Genomic DNA, 25,495 nt, shown 5'->3' on the forward strand with positions numbered 1-25,495 from the left:
ACGTGCCTGATCCTATTGTGACCTCAGCTGCGGCCTCTTTATTAGTGGCATCTGTCTGGGTGGTTAGGGGACAGTGAATATACCATATTTACTCGAATCTAGGCCAGCCCCAATTCTAAGCCAACCCACCAAATGTCTGCAGTCGGAAAAAATATAGAAACTTCCTCGAATGTAGGCCAAACAAAAAAAAGTAAGGACAGCGTTCACAAGATAACAGCAGTTATTTAATATGAACATGCCATGCTCGCTCTATGTCGTCACCACCATTAGCCACGTCCCTCTTTGCAACTTTCAGGTATGGTGGTGCCGCCACACAGCAACTGCTGAAAGCAGATAGAACGAATACTTGCCTGGCGAAAACGTGCTGGCTGTGCTTCGTCATCATTGTCCTTCGTGCGCGTGCGGAAAGGGAATTGTGAAGGATTTTGCTGAAACATCACTGTTGAGCTTTAGGGTTTCAAGAATGGGAACGAATACCACAGCAATCTCATGTGCTCTATGCTGAAAACGCACCATAAAAGGTGTCATAAGCCGTCATAGTTTTCCTTCAAACAAATGATGAAAAGCCAATGGGCTGTGAACCGGTGCATCGAAAGCCTGTTTTGGCATGCAAAACACCTGAATTGACCTTACTCGATCACCCATTAGACAGTCTTGCATTCATATATGTGTAACCAGGGTATCTGCGAAAGAAGAATGTTCGTATTCCTTGTTTGTATAATTGAGACTCTTTACGGTCGTTGTTGAGGAGAACCATTTGCAAACAAAGAATCCTGTACCGATCTACCTCTATCGTGATAAGAAGTGCCCCGTCTGATCGGTGTCGTACGGGCACTTACGATCGCGATCTAGCGCGATTGAGATCAAATTTGTCGATTGCGACTGGCTCATTTGCGAAAGCTGCAGAAGGGAAATATTGGGATATAAATTAGATTCCAGTTGGGCTCGACGGCAGTCGAAAATGAAGCGCTTGGCTCAATGTCTCAGTGATATTTTCTGATGTATTGAATATGAGGCAGTGCATTCGTGACCCCGTAGCAGCTTATAAGTGTGACATGCACTCAGGCTTGAGCTGCTTCCAGAGCGGTAAGTGCAGTGCCATGCAAAATGTTTCTGTGGTGGGCCAGCGGCGGCAACCAGAGACCAAAACAACACAGGCAGCGATGACTATGCACAGGTGACCACCTGATTGACAGCCATTTTGGATAAGTGGTGGTGCCCCCTACACTCGGTGAAAGTTGCGAATAGCCCAGACCACACGTACACTTGTGGACATGCACCCATGTATGCACGGACAATGCGGCATCACACGCGTCAGAATGCGGCTGAACAGCTTCTCTCCGTTATTGCGTGCTTATCTTCCTTATCGCTGTCATCTCCTCGTTGAAGCACACGCAAAAGCCTCTTTCGTTGCCCCTTCCAGCAACAGATGTTCTTCTCATCGATGCTGAAGCCCGCCTGGCTTACTGTGCCTCTGTGGCTAGGTCAACTTTTCGTTTGAAAGCAGCACTATAATGTGCCATTATGGTAATGCCGCACCACATGCCAATACCATAGAACTAGCTCCGATATGACAAAGGTCAAAGCGTCGACATCGCTTGTGTACTTCAGTTGGCCACTGGCCCGGCTAGTAGCGGCTACAATACTGACTTTTCTAGATGACATTAGTTATGGACCATGTTTATCATTTTCAGCTACAAACAGGTGCGTTTTTTGAAATCCTTGAACCTAAGCCGACCCTAGAGTTTTGTATATGATTATTTTGAAAAAAGGCTATCTGCCTAGATTAGAATAAATGTGGTATTTAGCACACATCGTCCCCCATCAAAGGCGCCTGTTTTTGACCTGCCCTAGGACGATTTTTAAGCAATAACCGTATCTCACAATGTGTTATTGTGGTATTTACCCACTTATAATGCATGCTTTTCTTTCTTTCTTAAAAATTGTGCCCAGAATTGCTTGCACAGTGCAATCAAATACAGTCAAATGTATTTTGGCAAAGCTGACTTTAGGAAACCACCCGCCATTGCGCAACAAACAGGCTCATTTTTCTTGCTAGAAAATCAAGTGCGTGTTGATTTCTAATTTGTTTAGGAGCTTTATTGTTATTTCTATGTTGGTTTACTATTATACTTTAGAGGCATAAAAAATGGGTGTGCATTTGATTTTAGGGCACGTTAGAAACGTACAAATGCTTCCAAGCGACTGCAAAATTTGGCTGAGATGTTCACAGCAGTGTATGGTATCCATAGATTGTGTTTTTTCATCAAGCCCTTAAGGTGGTTCAGGAACTCATTAATTGAAGGCTGACCGTGACTCTGGGTGTGTCTTGCAGCATCACCAAATGCCCGAACAGCAGCGATCTATTACTTCCTGTCTGCTTTGTTGGTGCTGCTCCTGTGCCTTGACTCCTACTTTGCCCTGCCGCTGCTGGTAAGAAAGTTTCTGCAGGTTTTTGTAGTTTTTAGTGCGAGACAGAAGCCAACACACCAGGCAACTCTGCTGGTTTAAGTGGCAAAATGAGTGAGTGTACCCTCTTTTGTGCAATGATTATGCTTGCTCATTGGCCCAGAATTTTTGGTCAAGCACGAGGGTTCACCTTCCTTAGTGTCAAATTCAATTAAAAAAGAGGACGATGTAATTTTTCATTTTCTACTTATAGGTTCGCATTTTGCCCTGGTAATAAATGAGGCTATTGTTGCGAGTGATAAGGAAATTACAAATAGCATTTCAGCGGAGGTCGAATGCAAAAGCAGTTGTGTATTGTGCTTAGACTGCATCAAATATTTCTGCATTTATTGTTATTTTTTCCCACCTTACATCAATGAACAGAAATTGAGCTTTGGTGTCATTGGGAATGAAGAGAGGTGGTTCTTTCATTGTGCAGTGGTCTCATGTTCTGGGGGTAGTTAATTTAGCTACTGGTAATTTATTTAGCAGTAAAATTTGCAAAGTTTTGTAATTTGGCTGCACTGTTAGCTTCATCTTGAACCTCAAAGTTTAATTCACAAACAGTATTACTGTGGAGCCTCGTTAATACATAACGAACTTAACCAACTAACCATAGGGTTAATATTGCTGTAACCAAGTCTAAAACACCTTAAACATTTAAAGAAAACAATGTGTTCATGATTGTGTTCCTGCCAGAAATTTACACCAGCACCAAAGTAGAACACACTTGGTTTGTGCTATATTAGCTCTGTGCCACTAGGTGGCTGCACTGTGCAAGCCGTTCATGTTTGCATTTACATGACTACCGGACACGCTAGAACTCTTCACTGAGGTAGTAATCCTCCGGCATGAAGTGAGTGCCGTAAGTTTACAGATACTGGCACCGATTGGATACTGACAGCCTGATGCACTGCAGCCACTCCACTCTAATGTTGCCTTGCAGAGGGACACAATGTCGCAATTTGCCATGTCACCAATTGTTAGATTTGCAGCCCACAACGTAAGAAGGGTGATTCATGGTGCTCGTGAAAACTCAAGAGCAACATTGACCGTGCAGCTCGCATCAACCCAGAGAATGTTGTAACACAAGCAGATGATACTTGCTGTGCTGGCAGTGCTTGAGTGTAGTGATGAATTGTCATTGTGTATGTTCTTTGGTACCTTTTAAAGCGAAGCTTTTTTTGCCTTTTCCTTCGACTTTCCCACTGCTGCTGCTGCTGCTGTCTGGAACACCACGTTGGGGAGGGGCGGGGGCAGTTTAGAGCTTGTGTATACATGTCAGAAGCGTGGCATAAAAGAAGAGGTGCAAGGAACTCATTTGAACCGCACTATGTTGAACGTACAGTGTCCTCTGAAGCTCCCGGGTCGTCGCCACAATAGCCTCTTGACACTTGTAATTATCCGTGACCCCCCACAACCTTCCTACCAACATGCAAGTCCAGATGCAGGCCAAATAGATTGGAAGAGATGAGGGGAGAGAAGACAGAGAATGGGTAGAACTGACACAGTCACGAAATGTATGAATAACTGAACTGCCTTGCCGCTCTTCACCCGCAGTTCCCATACAAATACAGGGGGGTGGGCGGGGATAGGGAAAAGGCGGCATGACAAGGCAAGAAAATGCTGGATAAACTTAAGCTCAAGGTATCGTGCAGTGCGTTTATGCTATTTGTGAAGACTAAAACCATGCAAATATGTCTAGCGGACAACTTATGCAGAGCATGCAGAAGCAGAGCCGAATTAAAGTGCACTGCAGGGTCTGTGTTACACAACGGAAGTGGTTGCACATCAAATCAACACTTCTGTGCCCGCCGCAATAGCTTTGTGGCTATGGCATTGCTCTAGGTCACGAATTTGATCCCAAACGAGGCAGCCACATTTCGACGGGGCAAAATGTAAAACGCTCACTCACTTTGATTTAGGGACATGTTAAAGAATATCACATTGCCAAAGTTAATCTGGAGTGTGCCACTACGGCCTGCCTCATAATTGGATTGTGGTTTGGCACGTACGCCCCATAATCCAGTGTGCACATCTAATATAGCACATCGCCACGATGTGATGTGCTGTAAAGCAATGGCAGTGCTCAACCTTCTCAGAGGTTGTAAAATATGGCGCACAGCAATGCCTCAAGCAAGCACCTTTCCCTTTGTGTTTTGTGTACTACGTATACAAACAGCGGTGGTGCACGCAAGCTAATGTTTATCATCAATTCGCCACTCTCGTGTTAGACAAAACATTGAAGAAACTAAAAATTTGAGATCAACATCACTGCTAATTATCATCAATCAAAGCAAACAGCACAGAAAACTGTGCTTACATCGATTTCCACAGTGCGAAAGATCTGCATTATTTTTTTTATAAAGACAAGTTAACCAGCATTTCAACTATTACAAACATTTATTCACCATAAAGTTGGAAAAATTATCAATGGCGCAACCTGGGTAGCCAATCCGATAGCTTGCCTAACTGACGTCAATTGGGCTAACTACATCAATTGTAAGAGGGGCGGCTGAAAACTCGGGAGCGGCACGGCTGCAATCGGCAGCGATGCGCAATTTTAAAACCGTATAATAAATTACACCTCTTAGGTGTTCTGCTTAAATGTCTCTTAATGATCAGAATGACTATTCTAATGACTCAGTACGTTCGTACAAAATCAATACAATCATTTCGAGATCCCTTTAAGCGGGTACATATTAACGATGTTTTACTGTACACTACTTTCTTGGAATGCTAGGTGAGCAGGAAGCAGATTCACCTTGCAGATTTAGCAGTACAGAAATTAAAGAACCTGTCTATCCGGGGCTTATAAGATTCTTGCACTTTGTGCAGCGCTGCTACAGGCATCACCAGCGGCTGGCTGCCATGGCTTCTGCTCCCAGCAACAGATCACCTCGCTCTCGCAGGCCTCCCTATTGGCTTGTATTCAAACAGGTAGGCCATGGTTGTTTTTTTTTTTCATTGTGTAATAATGTGTAGAGCTCATGGAACCGACCATAACTCGTGACGAAGTAGCAAACTGCAGCTGTAGTTCTTTAGACCAGCAAATGCGACCTGTTATTCAGCACCCAGAAATGTCTCAAACAATAGGTCCGGTTCGTGTGCTTGCACCAGTTTGTGTACCTGAGGAGTTCGTCTTTGAGATTAAATAACACAAAACAAAATGCAGAACAACACGCATTTCTTCACGCTATCATCCAGACTGACAGGCTACCCATAAATTTGAGTCTTGCATTGCACCACATGCTTGCTTCTTGTTGCTCTTGACTTCAGTTATTCTTGTGCTGATCATGTATTTTGATGTCGAGCTTGTTACAGTCAATGTGAAATAGTCTGGTGCCACGGTGCCTAAAAAAAAAAAAACTGTATTTTTTTAAAAGAGAAGAATGGTAGTGGGGATGCGTATGTTTGCAATGCCATCTCCAACAACTGTCTGCATATCCCCAAATCTGGCTCCACCACATTGCTGATTGGTTCATCACCTTTGTGGCTCTGGTCATGGAGTCGATAAATAAGAGCAAGGGCTGACCTAAAACAGCCATTTTTCTATCTATGCAACCATTTAAAGCTATAGTTTATCTACTAGCTCTCAGATTTTCTGCAACGTAATCACAACCATGTCTCTTGCATTTCAGGTCTGGCCACAGTGCCTTAATGTGTTCCTGATATTCTTTGTCACACTGGCTGCATTTCCTGCAGTCTCGTCAGACATCAAGCGCATTGATAAAGAATTTCCTTTGGATGGTAAGTCGATTTTGTTAGACAGTGCATATTACAGTGACCCAGGCAGTAAAATAAAGATGCCATTTTAGAGGATGTTTTGCTACATGTAGCAGCGAGGTCATTCTGCGGCAAAGGTACACTTTTAGTGAATAGTGGATATTTTAGCAGATTTCACATAAATTTTTTCTTGGCTAGTTTTAGATGACCTTTGCAGGCTTTGAATTTATTATTGTCACTTTAGCAGAGTGGCAGTAGTTATTTGAAGTTCCTGTTTTTAATAATACAGAAATGCGATGAGATAACTATTGACTCAACTCCACCAAGGCATTTGTTTATTGTAAAACATTGAGAATATATTTAAAAAAAGTATTCTATAAGCATTTTGCCGTTGACATAAATAAGTGTGTCTACCAGCTGAGAAAACCGAGCCGAGTTGTCAGGGATTTTGAATAGTCTGGAAATACTCGGGAAAAACGTGGGGAATTTGTGCTTCAACCAGGGAAAATTACCTGTCATTTTACTAAAAAGGAACCAAAGAAGCCCTACTGCTGGCTTAAGTAAAAGAGGAATCGTGTTTGACACCATGTCATGGGCCGGAGGAGTGGGCATTGTATAGGCAACAATCGATTTTCTGCATGCCTGATCTTTAGGAAATGCCTGATAATGCAGACGGCTTCTCGGCATCACCACGTGCCCCATAGAGTCAATATGTAAGAACGTCTGTAATTTCAGATGCAAGAACCCTTCGCTGTCCGATTTTTTGGACATATTGAGGTCCGAAACGGCATTAACCAAAGCCAACACTGCCGTTTTGATTGTCTTGCTATTTCGAACCAGTGTTCTTGTACGCCTTAGCCACCACTGCGGAAATGCAAGGCTTAGGTGCTTTGACGTTCGCTAATAAGGTTCTTGCCGTTCGGTGCCGTGTTTTTCATTGAAAGAATTCGCCGCTGTCAGTATTGGCACCGACTACACCTCTAATCCTTGCGGTTGGCTTCGAAGCTTCGAAAGCATGGCACGTTGCATAATGCCGGTTCTTGAAATGCAGCTTCGCCTGAGCACAGCAATGTCATGCGGTGAAGCGCACATGAAGTATTGAGGTGAAGCTTAAGCATGGGAAGGGGCAATTGTCACAGGAAACGGTACAAAGATATAAAACGGACATTTACCAAACGAAGTACTAAAAAGGAATAAATCTAAAAGACGTTTCGGCTTCCCTACAAAATCCTTTGGCTTCGTTCACTGCGCACCTGAGAAGTCGGGAAAAGACCGTCCAGTTTACAGTTGAGACGGAGGTCGATAGCAGACTCTCATTTTTAGACGTTTGTCACCAGACGCGATGGAACGCTCTCGTTCAGCATATACCTTAAGGAAACTCACACTGGCCGCTATCTGAACTTACAATCCGTTCATCCTGACACACACAAAAGGTCAGTTGCTGCCTCCCTGCTTAACCGTGCGAATCGCATTTGCACCACAGCAGTCATTTCACCGACTTAGACCGCGTGCGAGATCTCTCGGCAATTGGCTATCCCACGTCTTTTTTGAGTGCTGTGGAATGCTGCCTGTACAATTCAGTCCAAACAGCTAATCCCCGACCAAGAAAGCGTGCTGCCATACCCTACGTTCCTGGGATAAGCGAAACCTTGTCTTGCGTTCTGCGCAGTTATGACGTTGAGGTGGTGCACGTGCCTGTGTGTAAGCTGAGGCAAGCACTCATTGACGGTCAGGACAGGCTTCCGAGAGAATAGTTTCCTGGCGTAGTCTACAAGATACCCTGCGCGCAGACTGCGACTACTCATACATCGGTAAATCGAGCAACATTAAACAGAGACTGAGGCAGCATCAGAAAGATGTCAAAAAGAAACGAACAGTTTCGAATGTCCTTGCCGAGCACACGGGTGCAATGGGCGACAAGATTGACTGGGATCGCTCGAGAATTATCGGCCAAGAAAGAAACCTGAAATCGTGGCTGTATCTGGAATCACTAGAGATACAGAAGACACGTCGCACGCTCAGTCGAAATTAGGGTACCCTCCCCCCGTCACACACGTGCTGCTTGCATCACGTTCTGAAGTATACATAAGCTTCCGTGAACTTTCCTTCAACCCATTGTGACAAGGCTTCTGTAGGGAAGCCGAAACGTCCTTTAGATTTATTCGTTTTTTGTATTTCTTTTGGTCGGTGTCCGTTGTTTTATTGCTTCATGCTTCATCCCGACCAAATGGGCTTCCGTCTAACCCTCGACTTCAGGAAACAGTACATATTCCATAATTATACACGCGTGCACCTGCCGTCTCCTGTGACAGTATGAGCACCGATATGCCTAATCAAGCCTTCAGAGCTTTTTCGGACGTGCCTGTGACAATTTGAGCCGTTAAGGGCAGTAAAAGACATGCATTCATTTTTTAGGATTGCCCAATTTGATTTTTAGGATGTTTTCCTGACCCCTAGGGAGTGCGAGAAATCACAGGTTGACTGTACAACTGACGAAGAAGCTGCTTCAAATGGTCTATGGGGCGAACGCGTGGCGGAACGAGGACAGGAACAGAAATGGACATTGCATTGAGGAATGATCGGGAAAGGAACTGTGCTGCCTCTTCTTTCAAGGAGCCTCAGCTCGAAAAAGCAAGGTGTTGGCTGATGCACAGATGCAGGCGACCCTGATGCAAACCAAAATAAACTCTTGAAAGCAGTGAAACGCAAAACGGAGGCATTTTGCGTGGGCTGAGAGTACATGAGGAAAGTTGATGTTGACTTTCCAGCTGCTGAGGAAATCTCACTTGTGACAAAGTTCAGGCCTAATACCGATGATCTTGCTATCACTTAATAGAAATAGCTCATTTTCGAAAATATTTGTTTCTGTGTGCATCTGTTTTTATTCGTGCTTGAGAATGTTCGACTTCATTTGCAACGGGTTTTAGCATTCTTTTCAAAGATATTTTATTCGCTGTGCATTTTACTAACCCTTCCCTTCAGTTTTCTATTTTAAATGAAATAAACACTACTCTAGCCTTGCTACTCAAACTGGATTTTTTTTTTATTTATTACTTGAGAGTGACAGTATCCGTCGACATGGTGTCAGCCTGACTTGACATAAAATATAGTTGCGTGTCACTCAGGGATAACCTGGATAACTCGAGGAATTTGAAGATGTCAACTTAGTAGACACCATGACTTTAAATAAATAAGTTGCGGGTCTTCCTTTATTCCAAATTGCATTCTTAGCCTACTTTAGCTACATTGGGTCCATCTGGCCTCTTTATGTGGCTTGTCAATTAAAAAAGACACCATTTAGAATTTCTCCTGTGCTGGGTGGAATCGAACCCGTACCCATTGGGGGAGTCAAAGGAAGGGGGCTCTGTGGGCCTGGGCCCTCCCTAAGAATTCCAGCACTTAAATGCTCACAGTACTAAGCATGCAGCAGGCCCCTCCGCCATGGAGGCTGCCTTGAATCTGCCACTGCTCACACCACATGGGTTCCTCAAGCACATCAGCCTGACGTTTTAGTGCTGCACCAAAAATGCCATAGACAGTGAGGGATTAAGTCTTAGCTTTAGCACGCACTGGTCCTCCACACATCTCGATGGCCACGCAAAAACAAGGAGGGGAGCTTTGCCAACGTGCTGCTAGATGGTGCGATGTGTCCATAGGGAACCGCGAGATGGGAGCCAGGCTATATTACAAGACGTGCTTCGGTTATCGTGATAAAGTGAGTCACTACATTGCGTGAATGCTTATCACATTGATGTTGACAGCCATTGTTAAACGGGTGCTGCCAGAATTTTTTTTGTATTTGCAGCCTGGTGAGAGAGTTCATACCTTCAGGCTTTAAACGTTGTTGTTATAGTATTTCGCATATATTCTTTTTCTCCCTTGCTTATGCTGAAATTCTTCGTAGTCTACTTTTACTTGACTTAGTGGAATTCTAGCAGAATCTGACTGTAGGCTTTGCAGAAAAGTAGGCCTCTAGATGTCAGTAAGCTGCTAGTTAATTAACAAGGGCAACAAAGGTAAATGATGGAGATGGCACACAACAGTGATGTTGTAAAAAAATGTATGTAGCGACTAAAGGTTGTATGGTGCAATCTTCTATACAGTCATATACGGGGCTTGCTGGAGAGTTACAGCTGTTCTAGCACATTACATCATTACACATAATTAACATTGTTATTGTGGTAGCATGTTTGTAATACACATTGTTAGTTCATTTTATATTATAATATTATATACTACTTACATTGTGTGTTGTAAGAAGTCTGATGGGTGGGATATTATCTTGCAAATATGGTAACCATTATTTTAAAACACCATAGCATCTGTACTTTATATCTGAAGCTGAGATGTACCAGTGCACCGAGCTGCAAGCAGTAGAATTTTATTTCAACCAGGTAGTGCATCAACAGGTCATTAACTTACTAATGCTTTTCTGTTTTGTCTGCTATTATATTGTACATGCCATGTAGACGCCTTGTATCCATAGCACAGAGTGCATTAATGTATTCACCTTGACTGATCTCTTGATGTGGTCTTTCTGGTGCTCTAGACAAGTACTTCACAGCAACAGTCTGTTTTCTCGGCTTCAACCTTTTTGCCATGCTTGGCAATATTCTTCCTATCTGGGTTCGTTGGGTAAGTTTATTCATTTGCCTTCTTGGTTTTGCGTACACCCAGTAGTTGTAGTTTGTACGAGCACTTTGAACATTTTATTTTAAAAGGAAATTCAGCATTGTCCTATGCTTCTTTCTCCCATAAAGCCAGGGAAGCCAAATGGTGGTGAAGCTCTGGCAAGCTACTAACTAAGTGTTCAATGCTAACTGATAAATGCACTACTTTAAAAGCTGATGCAAGGACAGAGACTATTCATTGCAGTTTTTCATTTGGAAATTTTCTCTGCGTGTAATAGAATGGGAGATTTGTAGCACGCCGTAAAATGTCTTCATGCAATGTACAGAAAGATTGCTGTCATATAGTGAATGAACGCAAAGTACAAAACCACTGTTATGCATTGTGCATTTCATAAGTTACACTTAAGCAAACACATGAGTTTCGTGGGCACAGCATTGTGATGTACTTCAGTGTGGGATAGCCTTCTCTACAGTAACAGACTCATATGCCTCAGGCACTGAGGAGCAGTTCGTAAAGAAACCTCGTGGTCAAAGGGTTAAAGCATGATGACACAAGAGTTGCATTAAAATCCTTTGAAATTTGGAACTGTTCAGGAAATCAAGAATTGGGAAATCTGGCTTGTGGCGGCAGTAGAGAATCGTGAAGGTTGGCACATAGTGTTAGTTCAGTGCTCAAGAGTACATTCGGAAAGTTGTCGCATCTTTATACCAGCTCGACATCTGAGGAGATGCCTCTTTCTGTCAACAGCCTGGCCCACGTTTTCTGTGGGTCGCCGTAGTTTCGCGGCTGGTGTTCCTGCCACTGTTCCTGCTCTGCAACTACCTACCTGAGGAACGCGTGCTGCCAGTCTGGGTATCCAGTGATTGGGGATTCGTAGCAGCCATGATCGTCTTTGCCTGGTCAAGTGGATACCTGAGCAGCTTGGCCATGATGTACGCACCTCGGGCAGTGGCCAGTCCAGAGCATGCGCCCATTGCTGGCATGATGGCAGCATTCTTCTTGGTCCTCGGACTTTTTGTGGGAGGAAATGCGGCATTTTTGGCACCTCGTATTGCTAAAGGAAGCTGGTTCTAAAATGCTTCACATTATTCTTGAGAGGAACCCATGCTTTTGAGACGGTGTGAGCTTACAAACTAAATTAACAGGTGAAAACTGATGGCACGTTTAACCTTTATACGTTAGTGCTCGTGATTTTCTACATTTAGACACTGCTTTTGTTATAAATTTCTTTGGTCAAGGTCCTTTTGGACAGCTTGACAAGTGCTCAGGTGCTGACAGGTTGATCTTTACAATGTTATTTTTTTTTAAGTATGGAACTGAATACCAAGGACAAAGTTCATGCTCACTTCTAGGATACTTGGCCACTGCCCATGTGTAGTGTTACGATATTCGGGCTAGAGAGTTAAATTTCAGCTGCCAGTTTTTATGGGCACAAAAGTCATAAATGTTTTTTGGAAAAAGCCTTTGGCAACCAGCCTACAAGTGTTCAACTGTTAGCAGATTGATAATTATAGTTGCTGTTGACAACACTAACAAGAATGCAATTTATCATTGTTACTGTAAAACATGAGTGCTGTTTGACATTTCAGTTATCGTGGCTCATACAGGAGATTAACTGCAACATTAGTTGCTGGTTCTCATGATCTTGTAGTACAGCTAGCCACATGTCCAAAGTTTGTCTAGCTATGGTTCTTTAATAAAAAAGAAACGCTTGCATGCAATTATGATATATATTTGTTGCAGGCATTATCACTAAGGCTAGAAGCAGAAACCATGTGTGAATCTCGTGAACTTATTGCAAGCATGAGCATAGCCAGAAAATGGTACTTTTTGTAATGAGTCACTTAATTTTTATAGATTGTGTGAGTGGGAAATCTTGCACAGGTTTATTTAATATAAAAGCTATTTTCATGGACACTCATTCATAAAGTGTATAGAGCAGTGCAGCATTGTGTAGCTTGACCTTATTTTAGTCTTCTGGCTCTTGATATAATTGTTTCTAGTATCAGTATTTACAGTTAACAGTGAACACACTGTTGCATTGCCACAGTGCATTTTGGTAAATCTTTTGTACACTCCATGCAAACTCCACTAGACGATTTGGGGTGCATTTTCTTTGCACTATTGGCGAGAAAACGTAGCTGTTTTATTGATTAGATTTGATACTTCACTCATGATCTTGCTCCTTCCTCCAAATTAAACATCTTAAGTTCGTATGAAACATGGAAACCAAAGAAAACATGCAATTGCAAAATAACGTGCATACCTGATTTGCTGTTGTCACGGCAGCTGCATTTTCTCTTGGACTGCATGCTGATGGAAGCATGAATTTCCTTTATTCCTGTGCTCATAATGATTGTGCTATCCACTGATGGCCTGTGCTAGATTCAGGTGCAGAAGTAAAAGGAACAGTGACATAGACTGCAAGTTAGCCATTTGGTCAGAAACTGCAATACTTGTCATCATAGTGCATGATAGTGTTGGTAAACAAAACCTGGCACATTTGGCCTGCACCAAAATACATAAAATAAAGTACAAAGTAGAAGTGCAGGTTATATGAGAGTTTTACTTTCAGGCGTGGCTTTAGGGTAGGACACACTGTATTGCCGTGAAGCCCTGCCTGAAAGCCAAAATTTCCATATAAACGTGTATTGTACTGCCAGGAAGCTGGGCACCGCACTTAAGTCTGAGGCTGTAGTGAAAGCAGTCATCAGTGAGCACAGACAGAACAAGATTATTTCTGGAGCTCTGCCTCATGCTGAGAGTGGTTCTGAGTTTGTAATTATTATATTATTATTATAATTATCATAGCCCGCTAGCTCAGGTCGACCTCTCTCTTCCACGAAATTGATTATTATAGATATATTTGCTTTGTCCTCTAGAGCTTGTGCAGGTTTTCCTAAGCTTCAGAGGTTGTATTTTGCAGTGCAGGTTATTCAAAGGGGTGAGCTGTATGAAGGAAGATGTGGCACTTGCTAACTACTAGAAGTTGCAACAACACACCGCTCCAGATTACTGAGTTCACTAGTGGCTGTTCTGAGAGTTCCGTTTTTCATGAAGTCATTGCTTACTAGTAACATGTTGCAAGGCACCATGGGAGTGCATTTGCACTTAAGTATAAAAACAATTACCTGCAATTAGCATCTATGTTTTCGTACTGTCATTAACTGTAGATGGCTTTCATTGACAAATCTGTTGCATTGTCTTGTCAGTTGCATATTGCCACAACAAAGCTGAAAGCTGCATTTACTGAAGCACCAATTTGCAGACAATGTGTTTGTCATGTATACACGCAGGCATATTATTAGCATAACTGCTGTGCAGGAAAGCACGTCTTTTTCTGTTTTGTCTTGTTGTGTTTGCAATTGTAAGTTTCTTTTATGTACATGGCAGAAACAGATATATATTCACTTTTTATATATGTATATAATTGCTAGGGCTGTGTTGATGAAACATTTGACAAAAGCCAGCCTTGGATGCGTTTATGCATGCTCAGGGTAAATCCATTTGCAAAACACATTTATCTCAGGAGCATGAGAAAAAATAGATTGATGAAACTTCTATTTGACAACTATGTTGTAAAGTTTACATTTCTGGTTGTTTTGTTATGGAAGCTGTTGTGTGGGCCTGTTGAGAAAGAGCACGGGGTGTATGTCAGGTGGGACCGATTTGGCATACTTTTAAAGTAGTTTGCATAGCAGGTTATTTGGAAGATTCCATTAATTGATTTTAGCTCATCAAGGTTTCAGCATATTACTCTTTAACTGCTGTACCGACTTTGAATGTTCTAGCTGATCATCCAAAGAAGAGCCCTGTTGGAGCATTCTGGAGAAGCGCAACTTTCAGTTGACTTACTTCATTGCTCATTCAAGTGTACTTGTGGAGGCCTTTCCCCTTTACAACATGTTGAGATTCCTGATGTCTTGATCTTGTAAAAAATTAACTTGTATTCACCTGTGGGCTGTTGGGAAGTTTTTGTAGATGTTTGATGTATTCTCATCTTGTATGTGCAGTTTTCCCTGTATATTTGATGTCTCCATCAGTCTATTTTTTATCTGATGCATTTGGAGACTTGTTGGCATATGTTTATGGGGTCTTTTTTTGCATCTTTTGTGTGCTACTGTGAGCGTCAAAAGGCATGGGGACGGTCAGAGTAAGCATTTCAGTCACATAGCTGTGTCAGCTTTTTTTTTTTCCTCCCTTTGAATTCAAGTGATCTCCTCAAGCTTTATTGCATGGGTATGTGCAAGGCGTAGTGTTCTTTATAGCTCAATTTTTTTTCTGTAGGGGTTTTTTTTTTACTAATACGGCTGTTTATTTTTACTATGAGACACATTATTCACTTGTCATTTTTTTACATATGTCACTATCAAAAAAGGCTTCTGGTCTGCTCTCATATAGTAGGTCAGGGCTGTAGTGCAGATCAAATAATTTCAAGTCATGTCTCCCATGGTCAGATGTAAGCTAAGCAAACTGTCCATGAAGACTAACCAGTGTGTTCGTATTTGGTGTTGTGTTCGAAGTAGTTACAGCTGCCTACTTTTCTATGACCTTCAACATTAGAGGTATGCATTAATTATAAACCATTCATAAGGCAGTTTGACTAGTCATCAGGGTCACTACTGCAGTAATTGCTGAAAATGCTACCTCATAGAGGCAACTTGACATTGTGCATTACTCTGCTGTTATTGGTGGCTTAGCCCATTGTGTCGAACATGTGTAGCTTGATTTGCTACATGCACATGTTTAGGGCCATACCACTGTGCAGTGCTTCTATTGAACAACATTAGAAGATTGAATGGTGACAGCAAGCATTAGGAGGTGGTCCAAAAAAGTAAATAAAACAGATTGTTGTTGCAGTGTGCTGCTGTATTTGAAAGAAGCTAGGATAGCAACTTCTTGTTTGTTAATGGTTGGTTTTATTATTCCTGGGTAGCAATGGCATATTGCATAGTTGCACAAGCAGCAGTAATTCTTCAAGTTTACCTTCGTGTATTCTTACAACTGCTCTTTTTAAATGGCTACGTAGACTCATGTAATAGTTAAGCTTTCTTTCTCTTCTATATCCTTTTTTTTTTTTTTACAGATATGCAAAATTAAGGGGTGTATACACCCACACAAACATTACTGTAGCTGGATATTTCTATACAGAAGTTATGTTCTTCACACAAAGATGCTACCCACATATACAGGAATAAATGATTTGGCTTATACTTTACAGACACTGAGAATGCTGATGTGCATATAGCACTAGCAAGTACAAACCGTGTCAATATGCAGCAATGGTTCTGCATTGAAACTTCAAAACGTGGTTAGTTGTTTCCTGTCATAGGAAGGTGGCTATGGTTATTGCTATGGTTATTGAAATGTGGTGTATAGATGGGTAGTATTTAAGGTGCACTTTCTTCTTGTAAACTTTTACTTTATGTTGAAAGTGTGGCAATCCTACAAGCATGGCTATTACTTGAGCCTTTGTATCTCCAGCTGGGAAATGGTGCCTTGTGATGTTTTGTGACCCGACGAATAACTGATGTTGCTAAATATACAATAAATGAGCCTTTGGGTTCAGAAAACTGAAACTGAAGGTATAAATTAAATAGAAGACTTGTATTTGCTGGTTTGCTTTTATGGGGCAGTCAGTTGTCTTACTGTGTGATGTGAGAACCCTGCTTTATAGGCTATCGCTAATTTAAATGTCTTTGACGAGCTTTGACCAACGTGCTTCAGTGAAACCCCTTTTTTGGGTGAGTTCGTTCAATATTGCTATGAAAGGCATCTAAGCAGGAAAAAAAGAAAACACACACAAAAGAAGGACATTGAGGACAAATGCTCATTGTAGTCTCCTTTTTTTCCTTGTGTTTGTTTGACACTTGGATTCCTTTTTTGACCGCTAAAGTGCTGATAAGCACAGGCTGCTTTTATTAGCCTCTATAGCAGGATGGGAAAATCTAATGTGATATGGTTGAAGTTTAAACGGCTTATCAATGATTTGAACTAATGTGATATGATGTGTCACATAAAATTGTTAGCTTTGTGTAGTAGAAAGAAAACAGTTGCATTACGTACTGCCTGTAATTTGCCTAGGTGTAGTGGCCTTCAATTCATATTTGTTGTGTCTAAGATGTTTTGTTTGTACATGATCTGTATGCAGTTCAACAGTGTTGCAAGAAGCTGTAATTGAATGTGTGGCTTTGATGAAGGGATTCCGGTGAGTAATGTTTTCTACCGATTGTTGTCAAGTTCTAGCCATTGTGGTCATTTGAGTTCCAGGATATTATTCTTGTATATGGTGACATTCTAGGATAGGCAAGGTTTCACGACTGATGACAGCAGCCTTCCACTTTTCAGAGTGCATGCACCAACGTTAAGAGGGCCTTCCGAGTGCATACTCTTATTTATTATGTGCACTGAGAGTACCAAGCTTCATATGGCCAAGTTGAAGTTTCATAGTAGCAATTTCTTTTTTGCATGTGTTCAGTATTTGATACCTGGATCTAATGATTGCATTTTTTTTTGCATTAAAATTTTTTTAGGTGTGTGTCAGGTGCGTGTCACCACTTGCACTTCATGGTACTTGTTTGCTTTGTTGTGCCAGTGTTTCTGCACAGGATTAGGAGTTTGTAAGGTTTCAAAAAATTAAAATTTTAAAAATAAAAATTGTTGGATACATGAACTAATTGGGGAAGCAATGTGTATAGTGTAGTGCAAACAGAGCATGCAGGATGACAAAGGAAAAAAGACGTGAAGGTACTAATTACTAACGGTTTCTTATATGCTATCGATTGTACTTTTATTTCTTTCTCCTATGCAGAGTTATAGAATCAGCCACATGCAATAAACCGTCGCTTGCTAGTAGCGCTGTGCTCTCATTTCTTGTTGCATGCTCTATTTTCACTGTACTGTACATTTGGAAACATTATTCATGAGGCTGCCCTGATGCAGGTAGGTATTACAGGTTATGCAAAAGCTTTTAACCTGTTAAAAAGTGTTGCATGAACTATTTCTTTGCCTTTTCACATTGCCGTGACTGTTTGGTAATGTAATGTACCTTGTGGTTGGCACTGCCTCTTTTAAACATGTGAGTTGCATTTGAAAATGCTTTTGGAAACTGTCACTTCATGCATATGTTTCACATGGAGAAACACGAAGAATGTTTCTAAAAAAGTATTGCACATATTTTATAAATAAAACCCACTTGTGCACTGGGAAACTAAGGATGTCTGTCTGCCTGTCCAAATGCCAGTTTGTTTATTCATACAGAACTATTAATACAGGGTGGTTGTCTCAGAGGACAGTGACAAGAAATGGAATGCCTGACTGTGTGCCAGCCACATAATCTCACTTGGGACATTGTTTTCGCTGTTGGAAGCTTCACGTAGCAATATATAACTATGTGGTAGAATGGGTACAGTTTTTGCAGGATTGTGCATGAATAATAAAATGTAACAGAAATGCAGAATGATAAACAATACTTTGAAAGCAACAAAACGCACATTTGAATAACAAATTATTGTAAGATATAAGGTTGTCGATTTCCATTCATTGTTAATTGTAGTCGTACAGAAAAGCGCATTGGCGAGTCACTTTGTGTAGGAATCGTATCTGAAGTACATGTTTCTCTTTTTAAAAACCTTTTCCATTCAGTTTTTTTCAATCATGGTTCTAGTGCCAAGGTGGGCATTTATCAAGTTGGATGTGCATGTCGTCTTCCGTATCTTTAACTTGTGCATTTTTTTTTTCAAGAAGTTTTTAATTATGCTGCAGGCGTGTTCTCAACAATGTCTGCAAAATTGTATATGTGTCTGATTTGTTCATATATAAGCAATGTAAAGCTTTAAGATAATTTTTTATCGCTAATAATTTGTTTCTGAAAAAGGAGGTCAGCATGGTGTTTGACCTGTTTCCCTTAACATGACACCTAGCACTCTTTTTTTTTTTTGTAACATGTGAATACCATATGTTTTGTTTTAGTTAACTGTTCAGCGATTCCTGAAACATGACACAAATTTATGGGCCATTACACATTCTATCATAATTCCCGCTAAATAATTTCATTCTTGTAACTAATATCATCATTTAGTAGAGAAAATCGCACCTTTTGGCGGTAAGCTTTCTAGCCATTTCTTTGTTTCATGTTAAAAAAAAAAGAAACTCGTTTGTTGATGTAATAATTTTATACCTAGCATGTAAGTGGCGTGTTTCTGATATCGTATATATATATATTAGTCGTGCAACGTGCACAATATCACTGGACTGGGAAGCAGATGGGACGTCAGGTGCAATCTCATAGGTGACGGGAGTCACGGCATGAAGCACTCGGTATGGGCCTGTGTATCGAGACAGCAGACCATAGAAGCACCAAAGAACCAGGCGGGAAGTGCACATCTCGGTGTCGCTGGTCGTACTAACACCTTTGACTGTCTTGGGATTTCGGAAGGTCACGGGTAATTTCCCCTGCGTGGGCACAGCGGGCGATGGCGTCAAGTGCATATTCACTGGTCGGTGCCATGTAAACAGAGAGGGTTGTGTCGTGGGGGCAGTGCTGGTTCTCGGCCGAACAAAAGAAAGAATAACCGGCTGCGTCGTGGCGCGAGGAATTATAAGCAAATGTGACAAACGGTAGAGCGAGGTCCCAGTCAGTGTGGGTCTGAAGAGAGATATTTTGTGAGCATGTCTTTGAGAATGTGATTGAAATGCTCAGTGAGATCATTTGTTTGCGGATGGTATGACGTGGATAGCTTGTGCCTCGTGGCACAGGACTGCAGGATGTCCGCGATAACTTTTGATAGGAATGTCCGGCCACGGTCAGTGAGAAGTTGTGGCGGAGCTCCATGTAATAAAATCACGTCGCGTAGGAGAAAATCGGCGACATCTGTGGCGCAGCTTGTAGGAAACGCTCTGGTGATGGCGTAGCGCGTGGCGTAATCTGTGGCCACAGCGATCCACCTGTTCCTAGAGGTATAAAACAGGAAAAGAGCCAAGTAAGTCCAACCCAACCCGAAAGAATGGTTCCGCGGGAATGTCGAGTAGTTGAAGGTACCCAGCAGGGAGCATCGATGGTGTCTTGCGTCGCTGGCACTTCTCACGTGCAGCTACGTATCTTCGAACGGAACGAGCAAGCCCTGGTGAAAAGGAGCGTCGGCAGATCCGGTCATAGGTACGTGATACACCAAGGTGACCGGCAGCGGGGAGGTGGTGAAGTTTGTAGAGAGCAGCCGAGCGAAGGTGTTTAGGGATCATAAGGACTAATGCAGGGCCGTCAAGGTGAACATTGTGACAGTAGAGTATGCCATCTTGAAATAAGCAAAGGGAACTGTCGGCGAGTGATGATTTCAGGTGGTCAATGATGACACGTAAGGAGTGGTCATGACACTGCTCGTTGGCGACATGTAGTGGCGGAAAAACAGAGAACACAGGCGTTGGTGTCAGTATCAGACATAGAGGTCACATCTTCGACTGGGTAGTGACAGAGGCAATCTGCTTTCTGGTGTTGGTGTCCCGACTTGTAAGTCACTGTGTAGGGATATTGTAGTTGGAGAGCCCAACGTCCGAGCTGGCGAGTAGGATCCTTGAGCGATGAAAGCCAACAGAGCGCATGATGGTCTGTGATTACTGAGAAGGGCTTGCCATATAAATATGGGCAGAACTTTGAAACAGCCCAGACGAGAGGAAGACATTCACACTCAGTAGCTCTGCAGTTGTCAGGAGCCAGCTAGCGCAGGCTACAATGCGGTCGTGTCCGTGTTGGTGTTGCAATAAGACGACCATTGGCATCGGTTCGGACCTCTATTGGTGCGGACGGGTCAAATTGGGCCGGGACCGGTAGATTGGTGAGAATCCTGATAAGGCGTGAAAATACGGCAGCCTGAGGGGAACCCCACATAAAAGGCACGACTTTCTTCAGAAGTTCAGTGAGTGGACGTGCGATTGCTGCGAAATCTTTCACGAACCGTTGGAAATAACAGAGCCTCTCAAAACTCCAGACGTCTTAGACAGGCTGAGGTACAGAAAAAGCTATTACCGCTCGAACCTTCTCCAGGTCGAGAACCTTCTCCGGAAGCGTTGACAAGATGGCCTAGCACTGTAATCTGTCGGCGCCCGAAGTGGCGCTTCTATGAGTTTAATTGGAGCCCAGCCTTGCGGAAGACGTCAAGGATAACTGCAAAGCACTCAAGGTGCATTTCAAATGTAGGAGAGGATCCAAGGACGTTGTCGAGGTAACAAAGGCAAGCTGACGATTTGAAACCTTGAAGCAGAGTCAATCATCTGTTCGAACGTGGCGGGGGCATTGCATAAGCTGAATGGCATAACCTTGAATTGGTAGAGGCCATCTGGAGTGACGAAAGGAGTCTTTTCTTATTCTTGCTCATCGACGGAAATCTGCCAATAACCAGATAGAAGGTCGATGGACGAAAAGTATTTGCCACCGTGAAGGCAAGAGCATCGTCGATTTGTGGTAAAGGGTAAACATCCTTTAGTAGTTCGGTTTAGGTGGTGGTAATCAACGCAGAAATGCCACGTCCCATGTTTATTTTTGACGAGCACGAGTGGCGACGCCCAAGGACTCGACGAGGGCTCAGCAATGCCTCTGGCGAGCATCCTGTTGACTTCCTGCTGAATAACTTGCCGCTCTGCGGTAGACACTCGATACGGTCGGTGGTGAATGGGAATGGCATCATCAGTGCAGTGTTTATTCTATGCTTAACAAGGCACGTGAGACCAAGTGGTCGATTGTCAGTGTCAAATATGTCGCGGTAGGAAAGCAAATGGCGATATATGGTCTCCTCAATTTGGCTGCACTTTCTGCACTAGTTCAGGGGGTGCAGCACTCTAGCACTCGATTTGCCAGTGCAGCTAGCGCCACCTGCACTTTGGCACTTGATTTGACGTCGTGCTGCGCGAGTTGATGTACACTTCGGCACTAGAGACTCCGCAAGTTCTTTTCTCGTGCACCTAGTGGAAGGCTTTTGATAGCAGACGACACATGCGGCTCCGTGGCCGTGCGGGTGTTGGTAGACGGCATCGACGGCACCTGCTATTAGTAACGCAGCACGGACGCCAGTTTTCTTCAAGATGTGTACGCAGCATCTTGTTAAGGGCGCTTTCCGGGTTCAACTGCTGCTAAGTGCACTGAAGGCTGGGATTTTTCCTCAGGTCACAGTCGTTTGCAATAATTTTCATCAGCTTACCGCTACCTCGACGTTAAGTTTGCGCGAAACCACATCGGTCAGTCGTTTGAAACGTTGTACCATATATGATTCAGGAAGGTGTGGAAACCACGCTTGGTCATGCTTTCTGAATAATGGCACACCAACAAAAGAAAAGCCACAGCCGCCGAGTCGCAGCAGACGAAAGCTTGTACGTTTCTTCACTTTTGTCCTCGATTTGACCGCTGCACCGAAAGCGCTAGTGTCACACTACACTCACACTTCAAAAACTGGCGCTGCACTGGCACGACACTTCTCTGAACTAGTGCAAAAGGTGAAGCCAAACCGAGGAGACCTATAGGGCGGCCGCTTGGTCAGGTGCGAGGTCCGGAGCGACCATGGGACGTAATGGGCCGTCGAGGTTCAGGGCATCCTGCGGGTAATCAGGAGGATCTGGAGACGCATCGGCTGCAGAAGCAGTGGCGGGGTCGTTTGCCACTGACCGGAGCGTGGCCGCCGCTATGCCTTCAGGTAACACTTGCTTCGTCAAGCCAAAATTGATAACGAGGAGACACATCCCATTAACGGCACGGGTTATGACGGAGTGTGGCACAGAGATGTAGCACGCCAGGAGGACATCACGAATAGGTGTGATGACATATAGTCGCCATCGGGCACGATTGTCGTTGAGACCAATTCGACGAAGGTTGGGGCTTTTGGAGGTAAGCCAACAAACAATGTAGTGCAGAGGGTGTTCGGTTGTTCGGGGCAAACGTCTGAAGGAAGAGGAAGCTGTAGGCACAATGCTCCGGTGGACCAGTCGAGGGCAGAATGCGTCGTTAGAAAGTTGAGCCCTAAGATTAGGTCATGAGGGCAACTGGTCAGCACGGTGAACAGGACTGGAACTTGGCGGCCGGCAGTTCCTATGCAAGCAGTGCACATACTCCTAACGGCAACAGTGGCGCCATTGGCGACGCGTACGGCTCGAGTGATGGCAGGTGTAAGAACTTTTTTGAGGCGACGACATAGGTTAGTGCTCACTATGCACACTTGGTCTGCAGTATCATGACCATCAACGGAAAACCATCTACATCTACTTCAATTAAGTTCGCGTTGGTGAGGAGCGTCAGTGGAGGATTTGGACAGGGCGAACGTGATGCACCACTACCTCCAAGAGCTGCATGGCCTAGTTTTCCGTCCGTCGGTTTGGCGAGGAAAAGCAGCGAGGATGGGGTGACGGGGAGCGACGGCGTTGAGGCGATGGCGATTGCACAGAGGAGTGGCTGTCAGGGGCATCAGAAGTACAGTACAGACGGCGGGGTGATTAACGGTGAGCGTCGGCGTTTGGGCGAGGAGGGGGGATCAGGGTGTCTACCAACCGGAAAAACCGGGAATTCTCAGGGATTTTGAGTAGTCTGGAAAAAGTCAGAGAAAACTCAGGGAATTTGGGCCTCTATCCGGGAAAATTAGCGGCAATTTTATTGAAAGGGTCAAAAGTCTCGTTAATGCTGGCTCGAGTAGCAGACAGGAATCGTAATCAATCGTCTTTGACGCCCTGTCGTCGGCAGGAGGAGTTGCCAGTGTACAGTCAACGAGCGACTTTCCGGATTCCCGATAATTTGGACGGCTTCGCGGCACCGCCACGTACCCCATAGAGTCAACGTATCAGAACGTGTGAAATTTCCGACGCAAGAACTCTTTGCCGTCGGATTTTCCGGACGTTTTGCCGTGACCGAAGGTCTGAAACAGCAGTAATCAAAGGCACCGCCGCTGCCGTTTTGATTATGCCAGAGTTTTGATTACTTCGCCACCTCGAACCAGCACTCTCGCGCGCAGATTCGCTGGCACCCGTTGCCACCACTGCGGCAACGCTAAGCCTAGCTGCTTCGATGTTCGCTATGAAGCTTCTTGCCGTTGGATGCCGAGTTCTTTATTGAAAGAATTAGCTGCTGTCAGCAATGGCACGGACTCCACCTTTGTGGTCCTCGCGATTGGCTTAGAAACTTGGAAAACACGGTGCGTTGCATAATGCCGGTTGCCGAAAGTCAGCTTCGCCTATGTACAGAAATGTTACTTGGTAAAGCTTACGGAAAAGTATTGCAGTGAAGCATAAGTGTGGGCAGGGGCTATTGCCACGGAACACAGTATATATTGCTTAATTATGCACGCGGGCACCCGGTATTTCCTGTCGCAGTACGAGCACCGGTATGCCTAATATGTGTACCGACAAGCCTTCAGAACGTTTTCGAACGTGCCTGTGGTGGTTTGAGCCCCTAAGGGAAGTAAATGACACGCATTTATTTTTTTCCAACTGGCGGATTTTTCGGACGTTTTCGCGGCCCCTAGGGAGCTCGAAAAATCGGTCGTGGACTGTGCAACTGATCGAGATGCTTCAAATGGTCCTTTGGGCGAACGAGTGGCGGAAGGCGGACAAGAACATAAGTGACCCACGCATTGATTAATAAACGAGAAAGGAAGCCTATTGCTGCCGTTTTGAAAGAGCTTGAGCTCAAAAAATAAAGTTTTGGCTCATGCCAAAATGTAGGTGTCCCTCATCCAAACCAAAATAAGCTCTTTAAAGCAGTGAAACACAACACTCGGGCGTCGTGCGCAGGCTGAGAGTATGTCAGGACTGTTGAGGTTGACTTACGAGCTGTTGAGAGAGAATCTCAATTGGTGACAGAGTTCAGGCCTCAAGTTGATAGAAATAGCTCATACGAGAAAATATTTGCTTCTATATGCATCTCTTTTTTATTCGCATTTGATAATATCCGACCCTATTTGCAATTTTTTTTGAAGACACTTTATTTGCTGTGCATTTTACTAACCCCTGCCTCCTATTCTCTTTTTGAATAACATAAACACTGCTCCTTAGTATTCAAATTTGATTAGGTCGCTTTTTTATTTTTTTCATGTGCTTACTAGAGAGTGACAGCATTAGGCGATATGGTTTCAGCCCGTCTTGACATAAAACATCGTTCTGCATCACTCAGGGAAATTTGCAGTGGCACTCAGGGAAAACCTGGAAAACTCAGGGAATTTGGAAATGTCAGCTTGGTAGACACCTTGGGGGATTGAGCTCCAGTACGGCGGTATCCAGGTGGCGCGGCAGTGGCGGGATACATGGCCAACGTGGTGGCAGCGGAAGCAGATCGGTTTGTCGTCTGTGGGTTCGCCATTCGGCAGGATTGCGTGATCTGGGAGCGCGATACTGGTCATTACAAGCTGTATACTTGGGAATGGGTGCAGAATCAGGTCGGGAGACAGAGCAGGCAGTAGGGATGCCAAGGTTTGCAATTTCTTGCCGCACGACTGCTTAGATAACGGAAATAGTTGGGGCCGCTTGGTCAAAGGTACCTTCAGGGGGTTGTGGATGAAGGGGGGGGGGGTGTCAGACTCGCTGCTTCAATCTCATGGCGAACGATACGGGTGACTTACTCTTGAAATGGTCGTGTGGCGGTGAGAGCGAAGCAAGAGGACGTGGCAGGGGTGTTTCGGAACCGGGAAAAGTGGGATGACGCGGCAGCTTTTGGCTACCTCGA

General features: G+C 43.8%; 1 protein-coding gene across 2 annotated transcripts in view; it reads left to right on the forward strand.

Moving 5' to 3' along the window:
- The window catches only part of Ent2 (Equilibrative nucleoside transporter 2), a 65,207-nt gene extending 47,546 nt beyond the window's left edge, over positions 1-17,661 (forward strand). For both annotated transcript variants that reach the window (XM_075671581.1, XM_075671579.1), the window contains exons 9-13: positions 2,336-2,433; positions 5,287-5,388; positions 6,090-6,198; positions 10,724-10,809; positions 11,554-17,661. In XM_075671581.1, coding sequence (XP_075527696.1) covers positions 2,336-2,433; positions 5,287-5,388; positions 6,090-6,198; positions 10,724-10,809; positions 11,554-11,880 — 722 coding nt within the window. In that variant the 3' untranslated portion in view covers positions 11,881-17,661. The remainder of the gene's footprint in view (positions 1-2,335; positions 2,434-5,286; positions 5,389-6,089; positions 6,199-10,723; positions 10,810-11,553) is intronic.
- The last annotated feature ends 7,834 nt before the right edge of the window (positions 17,662-25,495 follow it).

This window comes from Dermacentor variabilis, chromosome 10 (genome assembly GCF_050947875.1).
Source record: "Dermacentor variabilis isolate Ectoservices chromosome 10, ASM5094787v1, whole genome shotgun sequence".
Classification (NCBI taxonomy): Eukaryota; Metazoa; Arthropoda; class Arachnida; order Ixodida; family Ixodidae; genus Dermacentor; species Dermacentor variabilis.